At 40.5% G+C, this 16,401-nt stretch overlaps 2 protein-coding genes across 5 annotated transcripts in view; both read right to left on the reverse strand.

Annotated features, from left to right (window-relative positions):
- Nucleotides 1–4,112, reverse strand: part of arhgef1 (Rho guanine nucleotide exchange factor (GEF) 1) — a 40,118-nt gene extending 36,006 nt beyond the window's left edge. The window contains exon 1 of the mRNA XM_072461400.1: nucleotides 3,933–4,112. The gene's annotated coding sequence lies outside the window, so the exon portion shown is untranslated. The remainder of the gene's footprint in view (nucleotides 1–3,932) is intronic.
- Nucleotides 4,113–6,593: 2,481 nt separating this feature from the next.
- erfl1 (Ets2 repressor factor like 1) overlaps nucleotides 6,594–16,401 on the reverse strand; it is a 43,936-nt gene continuing 34,128 nt past the window's right edge. For all 4 annotated transcript variants that reach the window (XM_072461134.1, XM_072461132.1, XM_072461131.1 and 1 more), the window contains exons 3-6: nucleotides 15,956–16,190; nucleotides 13,679–13,856; nucleotides 10,762–10,891; nucleotides 6,594–8,862 (exon numbers count right to left, since the gene is read on the reverse strand). In XM_072461134.1, the coding sequence (XP_072317235.1) occupies nucleotides 8,057–8,862; nucleotides 10,762–10,891; nucleotides 13,679–13,856; nucleotides 15,956–16,190 (1,349 nt within the window). In that variant the 3' untranslated portion in view covers nucleotides 6,594–8,056. The remainder of the gene's footprint in view (nucleotides 8,863–10,761; nucleotides 10,892–13,678; nucleotides 13,857–15,955; nucleotides 16,191–16,401) is intronic.

The following is a 16,401-nucleotide window of genomic DNA, read 5'->3' on the forward strand; positions in this document are numbered from 1 at the left end:
AACTGTCTTACACACAACCACCAGATTGTACACACAAACTATTCTATTTCTTTATAAACTCCTTTACAAACTCTTCTTTTGTGGACTTGGTGTTATTATGACTGTAAAGATAAGATGAACAGCCATAGACTGTTGTTGGGAGCACACAAGAGTCACAGGTGATTGTAACAACACTGTTCCAGATGCGCCATTGGCTGAGCAAAGAGGACGCGTCACACATCTGCTGTTTATGCCTCAGAAAAAGAGTCTGCAAAAAGCAACTGATCACCAAAAAAGAAGAAATACAACTAATGCATTTAGATTCCCTGATAAATGTAGAGCATGTCAGATGTTTCAACTGTTGAAAAAAGGTTGTTACATAATTTATGCCATTCTTCATGTGACATAAATGGACGTACCGCTTTCGCAAAAGTCGGATTTTGTGGGGGGTTTTGCCTATTTTCAGGTCATGAATATTTTTTCCAATTCAAATCCTTTCGTTTTTCTTAAAAACAGCTTTTAAATCTTTAGCTTCAGCTCTCTCTACTCCGGGTTGCTCTGCTCTAGCAGCTCTCCCTCTGATTGGTACGTGTGGTAGGCGAGTCCGTTACTTCCAGGCCGAACAGCCACCGCATGTACCTAGCCGCTACTGCTGACATGCACTAGCTAGCACAGCCCATTGACATCAATGGATAGCCATCTTGCGCCCTGGGGGCTAGCATGCTAACGACAGAGCTACAAGCTAATGCCATTTTTCCGGACTATACGTTTTGGCCGGGGTGCGACATATACTTATATTTATACTTATATACTTATACTCCGGAACAACTTATATGTGATATTATTTGTTATTTTCACACTTGCAACCGCATTTCATACTCCAGTGTGACTTATAAATGTGTTTTTCTTCTCCATTATGCATTTTTTGGCTGGTGCCACTTATACTTCGGTGCAACTTATAGTCCGGAAAATACAGTATGTAGATCCAACTAAAGATTTGACCAGTAAAAAAGTATGCATTACATTAAAAAAAAAAAAAACAAGAAAGCAACAATAATAAATATTTTATGATTAATAATAACATAATATTACAGTGTTTATACTGTGTTTATGCTCGTCAGGGGGTAAATGCATGGCCCCACTGTCACAGTCAGACTGTGTCCACATCTGCAGCCCAGACAAACACACTCATGTGGAGAACTGCTACGAATCCACAACTATTCTCAATGTCTTATTCAATGTTATGTTTTAGCAACACTCTTTACATTCCAACAGAGAAGAGTTATTTGGGGCATGGGAGGGTGACCCCAAAAGTGACAACACACTGTTAAACTAAAGAGACTTTACACAAATAATAATAGTAAAAAGACACGTTCAAAATTTGGTCAACAATAAAACCTTGTTGAAAATGTTTAGCCCCAGTATTGATATAATTTGACCTAAACAAAGCTACAAGTACCACTCAACTTGACCATTGTATAATCCAAGGAACTTCTCTTTAAAGTGAAAAGGCAAAGTGCTGCCTTGAGTCTATCAGGCATTAGATCTGCTTGTTGCCGTTTCCCACAGACACAGAGGGACACGCCTTAAAACAAGAGAACTGCCAGCGGTTTCAGGTATGGTTTGTTGAGCTCTGTTCCTCCTTACCCCACCTCACCCCTGGACCAGAGGTTTTCACTGCGTCTGACCCACCACCGGAGCACAGAAAGTGTGCTCTGTCTTTCATTATGTTCCATTTGAGCGTCAATCTCACTGCGCCAGAGAAAAGAATACCTGCTTTCTCTTTGAAGTCCAGCCCTGACTATAGTAAATTATAAGTCAAACAGTGCTTCAGGCCCTTAGCACTGCCTCTCGCCTCTGCACAAATCATTACCTGTTGTTCCTGTTGCTGCTATCTCCTATACTGACTGTTGCATGTGCTTATAGCGATAGGCCGCTTTATCAGCAGTGCATGGGCAGAGCATGGATGTGGGTACGTTTATGTAGCCCTCTAACAAAGGGGAAGGAGGAGAGGACGGGAGGGCGACAGCACCACAACTTCACATTATAGCCAACATTCCTGTAAAAGGAAGAGAAGGTGGCCTTTGGGTTCCAGACATGCCTCCACTTGTAAAAAGTACAGAAAGAGAGAGAGACAGAGAGACAGAGAGAGATGACAAGTGCACAGCTCCTGTAGACTAGTGGAGCGGAACAGGAAGTGGCAGAGTTTGCTTCACATGGGGAGGCTTCTGGGGTGCAAAAGGCAAATGTCGCTCCAACCTCCAGCTGTGACTTTACTAACAAAAAGAACGAATCAGCACAAAACACAACAGAACTTTTTGGGAAGATTTTCCAAAAACCTGTAACTTAAGGGAACACAAGACGCTTTTGCACAATCTGACGAGACATTACAAGGAAACATTTAACTATTGGTAATCCTTTAGAGAGCAATACTGACAGTGGCTGTTGCACGCTCGCCTCACAGCAACGAGGTTTGGGTATCGACTCCCGCCCCGGCCTTTTTGTGAGGAGTTTCTGTCTCTCTGTCTCTAGGTGGGTTTCCATCAGGCTCTCTGCTTTACCCCATCAGCCCAAAACATGCACTAAAAGGTAAAATCCTCCAGCTAAGGTCCTGATCAAGTGCAGAGAACAATGAAGTGTAACCAGAGAGTGGCCAGTTCAAACCTTGCCTTGGACCATTCTTTTGTTTTGTCCCTGATTAAGTGTTGTCTTTTCCAATCAAAGTAATTCAAAGAGTAAACTTACCAAGCAACAATAGTTCACTGTGACAACAACATTGAGAGAAATGCTGAAAAGTTGTATTTAGCGTTCATCTCTAGGCTGTTGGTTTATAACCCTTACCTCTGCTCAAGGAAGTACATCAATATTATGTTCCAACTCCTTGCATAGCCTACTATTGTACTTGGACAACTTATTTACAGTAGAAGATCTCTCCTCGAGTTGCCGCTGTACTTTCAGCCGGGAATCACATGCTTAGCAGACTGGCAGAGGGCTGTTTTCTGTGATTAATGAAAACATGATGCTGTAGTGGCCTCTCTGTGCTTAATGTCTGCACCGAGATAATGAAGCAGCATTGGTCGTACAGTAATTGCAGTTTCCTGAGAACACAGGAAGCCACCGCGGCCCTGCTCGGCACAGATCTGTCCTCTTGAGTTTCACAAGGCAAAATCATCACGGCTAATCAATTCTACCCAGACACTAATTATTGAACCGTCTGCTCTGGAGCTGCTCTCTCTCTCTCTGTGTCAGGCCCATCTGACGTGTGACTGAGTGCTGGAGGACTTTGTACTGACACTTCTGCTGCTGCCTTCATCTGCACTGTGCACAAACACGAGTGGAAGCAAATCACTGCATAGAATAAAAGCTGTGAGCCAGCCGTCTGCAGACATGGCCCTCAACTGCAAACATGGGCTTATTGGCTATTGAGTCATCACATTTGCATAAAGGAAAACCACATCTCACGGGGAGTATTTTCAAAAGGTCAACTGCCACACGATCAACAAAAGCAGCACAACTCCCTGTTAGTCAGATTACAGTGAGTTGTGGAGCAGAAACGACCTAAACCTAAAGTCAAGACCTCCAGTCACGTCGTAAAGTCCCAGATGACTTTGCCAGAGGAAGTCCACAGAAAGTTGTACCCGTGTAATAAGCGCGCGCGCGGAGACTTCCCGGAGATATATCCAGATGCTTAATGACAGAAAAAGAAGAATAGAGCCTGAGTGACATATACTCTGCTGTAGGAGAAAACAGCAGCTGTGTTAAATCCACATCGAGGTGTGGAAGCAGCCGAGCACAGCAGCAGCAGCATTCCTCTGTGGACGTGCACTCCGAGGAATAAACCATTACAACCGCTTAAACAACACACAAACGGGAGCATTCACGGCACACGACCCTGCACGCGTTTGACCGCTGCCCCCCCGCACGTTAATAAAGGAGAGAAAAGTCATCCTCACCCGTGAATGGAGATAAAACCACAGGTAGAGCGCGCGGTAGGTTTCCTCTCGATAGTCGCCGAGTGTCAGTGGGGGGAAAACATTGTACGCGGAAGTGCCTGTCCAAAAGTGAAAAAAGTCACACAAGGGAAAAGACAGAGAACTCCAACTTTTCTGCCATATATTTGACTATTATCTAACGAACGGTGCATTCAGCAAAAACTGTGACTGATACAAAAGTTTATGACAAATGGTTTGTGTTAAACTTTCCGTCTAGAGTTGAAGAAAAAAAAAAAGTAGTGCCAGTTGTTTCCGCACGGTGTCACACTGTAAGCGTTCCCCGCTCCCAGTGCAGCGCAGACGGGCAGAAACGTCTCAGCAGCTTCTTCTCTGCACAATAGCGTCATATTTCAACTGTTATTTACCTTTGTATCGTTTAGTCACGCGTATCTGTAAGTTACACAGATTGGTCTCTTCGATTTCTATTTAGACCTGCTGGTGTGTACGCAAGAATTCATCATATAGGATGTGGATGTTATGCAGAAGTACCCGACATAAAATATAAAAAAACAGGAAAAATGAACCTTTCTGACGGGAAACCAAGGCTTTCCAAACTGTAGAATTCTTTAAAAAACTGTTGTTTTACAGCTCACTACCTCCACCTGCTGGTAAGAGTAGATATTGATATAGAAGAGAACAGCACAGAATTGAATTGAATAAAAATGTTATTCAATAATATATTTTTATTGGTCTTGGGCTTTTTATTTGTTATTTCTGTTTCAGGAGGGATTCTCTTTTTAACAAACAATGGTGAAGATTGTAAGCGTGCTGAAGCCATGGATCTAAGCCCTGGTTTGGAAACAGTGCAGGTGGGTGACTTTGGGCCTAGACGAACATTCACTTTCTCTAGGGCCAAGTGCATGTCTTTGGACGGTATGAGGAACCCGGAGAGAACCCGGAGAGAACCCACCTCCGGGGCGAGAGCGCTAAGTGCTCTGCCACCGTGCACCCTTTTTTAATTTACAGGGCTGTTAGGGGAACAGCTGTTAGGGGAAAGATTAGTTACAGGTGAAACAGGGTTCAGGTGACTAAAATTAAGTATTTTTCAACAATTGTAGTTTATGTGTCATGTACAATATACTTGTACGGGCAGTGAGAACGGTAGTTGCAAGCTCTTAATATCTTATTGTCGGGTTTGATTTATAGTTTGAACTCGTGACTCTAAACAAAAAGGAAAAGGACAGCAGGGTTTGGTGTTCAATAGCTCCAGTTTTGTTATTATTATTATTATTATTATTATTATGATGCCTTTGACTTGTATTGCTGTATTGGAAATATATATATATATATATATATATATATATATATATATATATATATATATATATATATATATATATATATATATATATATATATATATATATATATATATATATATATATATAATGTATATGTGTATATATATATATGTGTATATATATATATATATATATATATATATATATATATATATATATATGTATATATATATATATATGTATATATATATATGTGTATATATATATATATGTATATATATATATATATATATATATATGTGTGTATATATATATATATGTATATATATATATATATATATATGTATATATATATATATATATATATATTTCCAATACAGCAATACAAGTCAAAGGCATCATAATAATAATAATAATAATAATGCCCATATCATTAGTATAGGAGAGCAGGAGCAGTTTAGCTTGAGGCATACTTCCAAAACCCAGTTTGTTCACTTTAGTACAATGCCATGGCAATTTATGTAGTGATTATAATATTTAAGGAAGTAGGCTACATTGATAGATGTTTCTTGATGATGGGATATTTTCTAAGATGACCGTTAACTGCTCGGCTAAATCTCCTTTTCTTGTTATTGTCCCACTAAATTGTTCTAGCTCAAAGCCAAACTACTTCTCTCCCATTGTGTAATTTCTTCTTTGATGATAAAAGGTTTTCTAATGGTCGACATTTAAGTGTCAGCAGTCATCAGCACAATCGGTGAACAAACTGTCATTCAGTGCCGCTTCTCTTAAATGGAACAGATAGTCCTATAATAAAGGCAGGTTCAAACTACCTATCAGTGGATTGCAGTGGTGATGTGAAGCAAGTGTTGCCTGTCATTTTACTTCATAGAAAACTTGAATGTGTTGAGATCTGTTATAAAAACTCACCCCGAGTTCATTACTGCTCTAAAATGTAGACAAATGACAACCCACTATATATCCAGAATAATGTTTATTGCTTTGAAGATATTAATCTTTTCTTTTTTGCACTTTTCATTTATTCCTCTTTACAGTAAAACAAAGATAGATGACATGTAGAACCACTGCATTGTCAGTTTGGATGTCTTCACACATACACACACAAAGGATATTTACAGCTGTCAGTGGACAAACCTAATTCACTCAGTGTGGGACAATCTGGAAAATGTAAGAGCGGTGGGATTATATCCCATCGAAACTGAGATATTGTATACCATTCTATGGCAAGGAAACATTTCTATTGGGTGTACTGGAAGCCTAATCCAGTGCATTCAAAATCCATGTAATTCTTATCCGGCAAATATATAGAGAACATATTGTGAGTTAATATGTAACTTTTTGCACTGGTAAATCATCCAAACCAAGAAGAAGCCAAATAAACATAAATTATTTTAAGTTTATTATCAATAATTTGGTGCTCACAATCTTGAGGGACGATTGGATTTTCACAAATTGTTTTAGTTTCAACACTTGATCAATTGTTTATAGTGTGTTTGAAATAAAATACTATAATATTTCATTCTCTTTAAAATTTAATTTTTCACATTGTCCCAACTCAATACAATTTGGCTTGTTTTGCTTATGGAGGTGACTGTAAATCATTTTCTGGAGCAACTCAATAAACATTACACTAACTTTACATTTAGGGCGTTCACGACTTATTGAAGACTGTACCAGATTCAACAGATGCAATGAAGCTGTACACTTGAAACGGAACCAAGGACACTGACCATCAGAATTGTATAGTAAAAGTGCTGTGGATGTATACGTTATATCACTTTCGTCTGTTAAATGTCCTTGAGCAAACCCAGTGGCCTTGCTGCTGGCATAGACAAAATGCATTGATTGCAAAAATAATCAAAACAGATTTAGGAGGGAGAATTTAACAAGAAAGCCAATATTATTCACATTTGACTAATTATAGTACACAGGCTGAATGTAAGCTATAAAAATAAATCTAGCGACCCAAAGGGTTTGTGTGTTAGATGAAAATGACCATAGGGCACAATTAACCCGGGCTGAGGAAGTTGGACAATTCCACTGTGTCCTGCTCATAGAAAAACATCAGCTCATCTGCCATTAATAATTTAAACTTTGATACACACGCTTATAATTTTCCAACATTTTAAATACACAAACCACAACAATACAATTTATCATAGTCATAATAATTAATGTAATGTACACAATTTTAAAATATATACACAAAAATATTCATTCAAATTATAGATTGAAGAAATTGTCCTTTTCTCTTTTTCTTTCCTTTGAAAAATGTGCAGCAAATGCCTTAATCACAAATAAATATTCACAGTATACCACGTTAGCATAAATATGCATTTTAACAGTATAAATAAAAACATTATAATAAGGTGCAACTCTGGAGAAGTTTCCAACCCAAGACTTCAAAAAACAGAAGACTTGAAAGTGTCCACTAGGGGGTAGTATTTGACCACATCTTCAAGCTGAAATGTTAGTATTAGGATGTTGTTTGTTAATGTTTGTCAAGACAAGGGGAAAGCAGAGTTGTAATTTACCACCTCAATGCCGTCAATCACTGTTTAGAAAATTGCAAAGTGCACTAAACGGACCCACAAAAAACATTAGAACTCAAAATACAAAATGGTTGTAGCGTCATGCTTGCACCTCCAGTATAATACGCCCTATAATTTCACGTGTGTCAAAAATATGGTCAAAGTTTGTAATTTATGGAATATGTGGCCAAAATTCACACGGAATCATCTGGTGCAGGACAGTGTCTTTGACCAGTAAAAAGGAGAGAAAAAGAGAGTATTTCAAAGCAGTTGACAAGATGGCTGACAAAGTATTAGCTGCGTATCATTTTGAGAGTGTCTGTCTCCCTGTGCCTGTCACGTAGAGCCAAAGAAGGGGAGAGTGAGGGAGGCAGGGAGTGCGGCGGTGGGCTGACGGGCATCAGGCTCTTCAGAGGGTGAGGGGACACTGGCACCGGCGGTGGAGAGGAGACAGGAGGCAGAGCGCTCCCCTTCTTTCCATCCAAAACGATCCGGGGCCTGTCTCGATTCAAACTACTTTTACCCACATTGAACTCGTCATTTTCGTTATCCGAGCTGCAGTCGCTTAGATCTGTAATCTCCAGATCTGAGTCCGATTCGGGGTCTGCTTTCACCCCTCCTCCACTTCTCCTCTCGGTGGGACTCTGCCGGTCGCTGCCAGTACCGACACCCACTGCCCCGAGTCCCAATCCCAGGACTGGAGTAGTGGGCTCTACCCTGTCTCTCTCCCCCAGCGCTGTCCCGTTTCCGATATCCGAGCGTCCCAAAGGCAGGCTCCCCGGGTAGGGTGGGAGGCACAGTCTGGAGGGCTGACCACCCGCCGTGCCGTTTGTCCCGCCCGTTTGGCCCCGATCGCCCCCGCTGCCTGCATCTCCCGGGGGCAGCAGTGAGGAGAAAGGGTTAGGCAGCTGGGAGAGGCTGCTCTGTAAAGGGTTGGGGTAGAACTGGGAGGGGTAAAGGGAGCCAGGGGGCAGTTTGGGGCAGTTGTTGAGAGAGAAGGCCCCTGGGAGGTAGGGGTTGAAGCCCCATGGATAGTCGAAGGGTGGGCTGCGCGGGTAGGGACCCAGCAGGGATGGGGGTTTGGTGTAGCACGGGGCACCTATAGGACAGAGCAGGAAACAGAGAGGGTTAGCTCAGGAGGGCAAAGGTTTCCTGGCATACACCATCTAAGAATGTTCACTAATTATGCTCTGCAATATTAGCAAGTCTAATCAGAAGCCACAGGGGCCAATTCTGGCACGGTTACTTTCAGCATTAATGTGATGGTTCATTTATGCATGCCAATAGTGTAGCACTTCAGAGAACCACATGTGGACAGACACGGCTGTGCAGATCTAACAAATGGATACAATTAAAGTAGGTTTTTTGTTTCTACAATAATCCAGAGGAACATACCGGTAGTTGTTGCTATTGTGAAAGTGAAGAAACTGACAGGGAGGAAACTATGACTGCATTGTTTTGACATGTTTGTATCACTTTCAATTATGCAAGAATATTGTTAATGCGCTGCAAATTAAATATTGCACACTATTTGACTTCAGTTCCATGCGAGCATTATCGCACAACATTGGGGAAAGTATGAATCTGAGGTGAGGCAGCGATTCAATTTTAATGCACAAACAAAAGCATTGCCTCACTACCAACTGCACTTCCTTCCAACTGACAACCGACTCAAAGATTCTGTGTGTCGCTCTCATCTCTTCTCCTCTTTCTTGCCTTACTCTTTCCCTATCCTCCACTCCTGTTATTTACTATGCAGGGCTAATTTGACAGTGGAGCAGTCTGGGCGTGCTGGGCCGGGAGTAGCTGGCAGACACATGAATATTGAATCAGTCAGGCAGGCCTCACTTGCTTATGAAAACACAGTAATGGGCGCCCACAGGCCACAAACTCAAGCCTGCACCCTCAATTAGGGCCTTCCTGCCTGGGAAGGGATTAGGACAGCGGGGACACAGGGGAGGGAGAGGAGGGTGAGATGGGAAGGAGAGGGGGAAAAGGACCTGAGGACAAACAGGGCGGGAGGGGGCAGCTTGTGTGATAAGAAGTGCATGAAGTTCACCCGGAGCTGTAGCACAACTCATACACATTCTGATGCACATATGTTCCAGGAGACCATAAATTAATGAACATGCCGTGTCAATCAAGCTAAAAGAATCCCAAGTCGCAGTTGTTGACACTCACACGCGACAACAGAGCAGGAAAAATGTAATATTGGTTTTGGTGGTGGAAGAATTCTTTGCAACTTGTTCTTACAAACAACGGCGTGCATAATTCAGAAGCTAACCTGGCTGCTCTCACCTGCAGCGCCGCCTCACTCTGGGCTGCACTGGGACAGCCATCTCTCCCATTTCCTTTCACAATAAATGTTACTGCCTCAGCGCATCCGCATTTCTCTGCCTTCTCTCTCTCTCCTCACTTTCTTTTTAGGAAACATGTCCTTCTTTGTACATACAGAGCTGCTGGTATGGATATTTGGAATGCTTTTTGTCTTCATTTGTACCACATGTGGTGGAAGGACAGCATAGCATTTACCAAACCAAACATCTTATTATTTCTGATAAGCGAGAGAGGATTAAAGGGGACATATTATGCTTTTTTTCATCATATTATAACAATGTTCCCTCATCAATCGTGTACCAGGAGTTGTATTTAGAATGATTCTGGCATGTTTGAGTAATCTTGTTGTTTATTTGAGACTCGGAAAATGTCTTATGTTGTATGCCCTACCAATTCTATTTACAAAATCTGAGAATCTAAGTTTCAGGAATGTTGTGTAAATAAAATGTAATTGAAAATCCTCTGCTTGCTACAGTAAAATGCCATTATGAAGAGACGGGGACAATCAATTATGCATTTATAACAAGGAGTCAATGGTCCAATTTTCTATTATTAAGCTTTTTAGATTGAAACACCAAAAAAAGCATAATATGTCTCCTTTAAACATTATTATTTTCATTGTTTTGTTTTATTATATATTTTTACTGCTGCCACATCTCACCTGAACTAAGGAACGGTAGCGAGTCCAGCCTCAGCTTGTCTCCTTCAGGCCCCGGTGCAGCAGTGCTTCGATCAAACAAGGAAGTGGCTCTGCTGGAGTCTGGCAAACGTGGAAACAGCGACTGTATAGCCTAAACAATAAGAGAAGCAGATGAAATAGACACAAAATTAGCTGGATACAGAAGACTTCCTAAATGGATGCATGCATTCATTCAAATCCGTCGCCATATGTCGCCGCAAGGTTAAAGACGCATGTTGACAAGCGGCACCCTGCGGAGTGTGATGCAAACAGAGACAGAGACGGAGCAAGGACAGGATGAAAAGGAGCGTCCGGGGATTGGGATTTGAGAAAAAGGGGAGGGGGCAAATGGGGCGTTCAAAGACACGAAGAGTCAGAGGGAGGCCAGCGCTTAAGTTTATGGAAGGATAAAGAGTTTTCATGTGCTGTTTAGTATATTGTGTTTGCAGTTTAGCCCTTGAGTGCAAATTAAAGATACTGGTGTGGTGTTGGGACTGTTGTTTTGAAGATTTACAAAATGTGATTGTTTAGTATAGTCTTTATAATTAAAAAAAAAACTACCAAAAAAATCAGATTTAAAGTTAAATGATAAGAAGTCATGATATAAACTTTCATATAAGGGTGTATGGTTATATTTCCAAGTTTTTCTGATTCATTTTATAGGGATTGTATTTTTTCCCCCGATAATTAAACCTTAATTAAAACATTTCTATTGGTTTGACATAATATCGTCTGACTAGTGTTATCAGGATACTCCAAAAACATATCGAGATATTTATCAGTTTTTCCCACCCCTAATGCTGATGTTTAGTGACATTTATTTAAAAGACATCAATTGTCAACAGCTCTGAGAATGACAAGAATTAGTTTTGTTGTTTCTGAAGTATTCCTCCAAATACTTAAAACCTTTAAGTATTTTTTACTGTTTTTAGTGTAGTTTTATTTAAGAAGTATAAGATGTCACACACAGATTCCATGTCGAATGAATACAACGCATCTCGAATATGTCCACAAAACAAAGACATTCCTCTCAAATACCTATTGAAAATGACTTAATTACAGTGTGTATTTGTTATTACTGCTTCCAGGAGGTTGAACAAATAGAACAGTCAAATCAGGTGGGACAAAGGAGGTGTTTTTTCATGTGTGGATCAATAGTATCTGTCACCCCGACGGCCCTCCAAGTCTGCAGACTGTACTCCCAAGCTGCCGAAGATCCGGGTTGCTTAACAAACCGCATTAATGACCTCCCATTGATCTGATCTGACGCGAGCCCTTTGCTTTGTATGGCTTTCATTTTCAATCGATGACACATGGATACAGCATCGGGACAGCGGGATGAGGGGGGGATAACATGCTCGTCTTTGTTTTAAGGACAAGTTAAAACCACCGCCGCTGCTCCGTCTCATTCACACACGCAGAAGTCCTGATCCGGACTTAACAAGAGTGATGGATGGGTCCTTTCCACTGTACTTTTAACTTCAGAGCTTTTAACTTTTAACCGTTGGGAGAAAACATGATAAAGGTAGAAACTAAATTAGAGGAGTGTTATCTAATGTTAAATTGAATGGCAGTAGAACATTTTTAATTTTTTAATTTTTAATTTTTACCTTTTTCCTTCCTATTTAAAAAAAAAAAAGAAAAAATGCTATTTAGATTTTTTTTATTTGGAAATATTTGATTTGCAACGCCATAAATACCAGGAAAATATACATTGTTGCCCATAAATTCCAACTAATTTGATCCATTAAGTATGAAATGCCAAAGAATGATGCAAAACATATTAAGCAGTGCAATGGTTTGTGTATTGAGTAATTATTTTATTGTGTTTTACTTTACACATTTGATTTACTTTTAGAATTACTTACAGTGTTTGTTACATTACATCTTTGTCATTTTAGGAGAAGAGAAAACATCGAAATGTATTTGTTATTTATTTATTTACCGTTTCCTCAAATCGTCTTTCTTCCTGCCGAAAAAAGCCTGAATATTCCGTTTTACGTCTCTCTCCGCGGTTCACCTACAATTCAAGTTAAAATTTCAGAATCTCTCAGGGCAGCTCCTCAGTGATCTCTATTCTATTCCCGATCACCATTAGAGGTGGTGAATAAAAGATAGATACAATAAATACCACCAATGTTCACACACTAAGCCGTGGCACAGCAGGGACCTGGAAATGCTATGGTGTAGTAAACTGAATTACACCAATGCTAATGAATTATTGAGGTAATGTCTATATTGCCTATACTCGATGTAAAATTATTTCAATACAGTCACATATTTGTAATTACCAAAGTATTAGTAAAATGATTTCATATATCTAGTTTTGCAGCTCACCTATACAAATATTTGCCCTGCCACAAAACACACTTTACCACTGGAATAACTTAAAATTGACATTGAGTCGCATACACAGTTTTATATAGATTCTGTTTTTATGCATTATTGAAATCATATGGATTTTCATCTCCACTGTACAGGTGGGAGGAATATCGAAACATTTATGATATCGCAATTGTTGGTTTGGAGATATGCAACATTTGAATATTGACTATTAAATCTATAATAAAAGATGTGTCGTAGTCACAGATCCCACCGCTCCATTATCTATATTTGTGTTTTGTGTGCGTGAGTGAATTTTGTGCCCGTGTGAAGCAATTTTGTGTCCTAAAAAGCGTTGGACATATCAAGTATTTTAGACCAAATATCTTGGGTGAATTACAACATTATCATTCACCTAGCACACTTTGAATTGAGGAGCTAATAAGACCCTTTCACGATGCTGATTAAGGTCTCGATGAGCACCTCTTATGTATTTTTACCACTTTTAGCCAGAGTTGACTGAATCAAAGATATTTATGATGACAATTAGCGGTGCCATAGATGTTCATGGTCATACCTCTGGACTACAATCCGGTGCGGTGGAGCCTCCGTTGAAGTGATTCTGGGCCAGAAAGAACGGAGAGTTGGCCATGTCCAGAATGGGATAGTTGACCAACACCACTTTACTGAAGTTGAACTTGTACGTGAAGCGTTTCCCTTTGGTTTTGTGCAAAATGCGCTTGTTGTAGTAATACCTGCAGACAGGCGAGAAAAGGAGACGTGAGGGCGGTGCAGTGAAGGGATAAAGGAAAAAGGAAGAGGAAAAGGAAAAGAGGAGGGGAGGATTAGAATAAAGCTCACATCAAGGTTTTGTGTTTGGTATTGGTTTGGTAAGAAAGAATAAGCAAACAAGTGGAGCTGAGTGCTGTAGGGCTGGGGTTATGCTGATTTCCCACTGTTTTTATGCTTCTCCTCCTTCCTGAGATCAATTCACGTCTCACCACCTTCATTCAATACATTGTGCCGCTTTTAAGGAATATTTTATTCAGCCGTTTGCAAAGGAAAAGTCGAAAAGTCCTTGCAAAAACTGCATACTTAAGAGATACAGACAAAAATGTGGCATAATAAAAATAACTTACTCTTGATGATTTGACATTGACATTGATCATGCTTATTTGTCAATAGTTAGAGACACAATTGCTGCCACTAATACTAATTTGAAGAAAGAAATTAGGCTACATGCTTTCATTTAGTACAATATTATTCATTGTTTGGTGTATATGAAGTGTGACTTATTTGCTCAAAATTTCAAAGGTCATTAATATGCATTATTTATTTGCATTTGTTCAGATCAACAACAAAAAATATTATAATAATTCAAAAATAATAATAATAATAATAATAATAAAAATATTCAATTCAATCAAATTAAAGTAAATGTAAAATTGTGTGCAAATAGTGTTTTATACTTTTAGGGAAACACAGAAAATATATAACTGAAAGACATGTTCTTCCATCCAAGATTTAATTTGGTGGATCAACAGCAGTTTGCCTCCAGAACTCAGGTGATGTGTGAACGTACACATGGCCCTGCAGCGCAAAAGCACATTCACAACAAGTGCCATCTCCATGACAACGGCCTCAGGTGTCTCTGAGTGGGCGTGCTAAGCCAGTCGTCATGCCAGTTTCCTGTGCCACCCACTGAGGTGTCACGTAGGACTGTCTGTCAGGATGCCACGCTCGCAAAACATGGCACCGTCTGGCTTAGGTAGAATGCAGTGTTCAGACTGGGGCGATGTCACGTTTTAGGGGTGTGAATTTGGAGCAGCTGATTTCCTTTTACAACTGGCATAGGCTTTTTTTGCAAGCTAAAACCTACAGACAGTGACAGAATACAATGGGCATTTTGGATTTACTCATTCAACCATACGCATATTTTTGGGATTCATCATTGTAAGGATGTCGGGCTGCACAATTATACCACAATCGAATTGAAATTGCAATTTTAATTGGTGCAGGTATCGAACAGCAAAGGCTGCAATTATTCAGGTAATAGAATGTCCCCTACAAACAACAACTTGTTAACTTTGCAATGTCCTGAAATCCATGGAATAATTGTTTAGTAGTTCATGTTCAGTCTTCTCTAAGATGTTTCAGGAGCAGATCTAATCTCGTTTGCAATGCTTGTCAGAAAAATCGCAATTAGATATGTTCCCCAAATCCTGCCCCGCCCTAAGGAGACCAGGAGGACATGCAGATTCCTGGTCTTTAGCATATATAACGCATTAGCATTACCTCAGCATTACACACAAGCCGACAACCCTTCATTATGCACCATATCAACAAACAGGGCGTCCGTATCCAGTGCAATCATGTGTATGAGTTTTGCTTTGCGTGGCAATTGTGCCGTGGCCCTTAATTGAGCAATTAAGTGAGGCTAATTAAGAAGGCTAATTGTGGCCCCAGCCAATTCATAACAATTAGACTCCGACGACAGTCCCCATTAACAAGAGGCCAAAGGAACGCAGCGGAGGGGGGCGGCGCTGCTGGTGGGATATTTGCATAAAAGAACACTACGCTGGGATAAGTGCTATTGTTTTAATCATCGAGTTTGGTGCCAAGCTCTTTTCTATGTTCTAAGTGATTTCAAACTGGGCCTTCAATTTAAAATCCTTATTGAATTTTTATTTGGTAGCTCAGTGGTAAACCTTTCATTACGATACCCCAGTAACAAAGTCCCACCTTTTTACTTATCATAGAGACATTTTGAGGAATTTACTAAATCTTATCGACTGCCACTGGACATGTGAGGCATCATTCGTGAGAGGAGAAACAATACGGCATCCCACCGTACCTCAGCGCTCTGCTCAGCTTGTCATAGTTCATGTGTGGCTTGCACTTCCTGATCCCCCACAGCCGGGCCACCTCGTCCGGGTCTTTTATTACAAACTCGCCGTAGTCGCCCTGCCACGCGATCACCCCTTGGTACTCCTCCTTCTGCAGCAACTCCAAAATGAAGTGCCATAGTTGGATCTGTCTGGACCCTGGGCTGGACTCCGGCTTGTAGGCCCAATCTGGGAAAGCGAAGCCTGGATAGAAACAGAAGAAGATGTTGTTTGTTTAAGTTGTACACCGGGGGGAGTTGCTGTCCGGATGACTGATGGCTGCTGAAGGTGAGGGATGATGTGTTTAATATCACAGCATCTGCCTAGAGCAATGTGAACCTGCGTTAATGCCCTCAAGCCTCAACAGATTGGTCAGCCGGATGATGACAGCTCTGGTGGATTGATGTAGCCCGGG

This window comes from Eucyclogobius newberryi, unplaced genomic scaffold, assembly GCF_026437365.1.
Source record: "Eucyclogobius newberryi isolate DKJ021-1_F unplaced genomic scaffold, fEucNew1.0.hap1 SCAF_3, whole genome shotgun sequence".
NCBI classification, from domain to species: domain Eukaryota; kingdom Metazoa; phylum Chordata; class Actinopteri; order Gobiiformes; family Gobiidae; genus Eucyclogobius; species Eucyclogobius newberryi.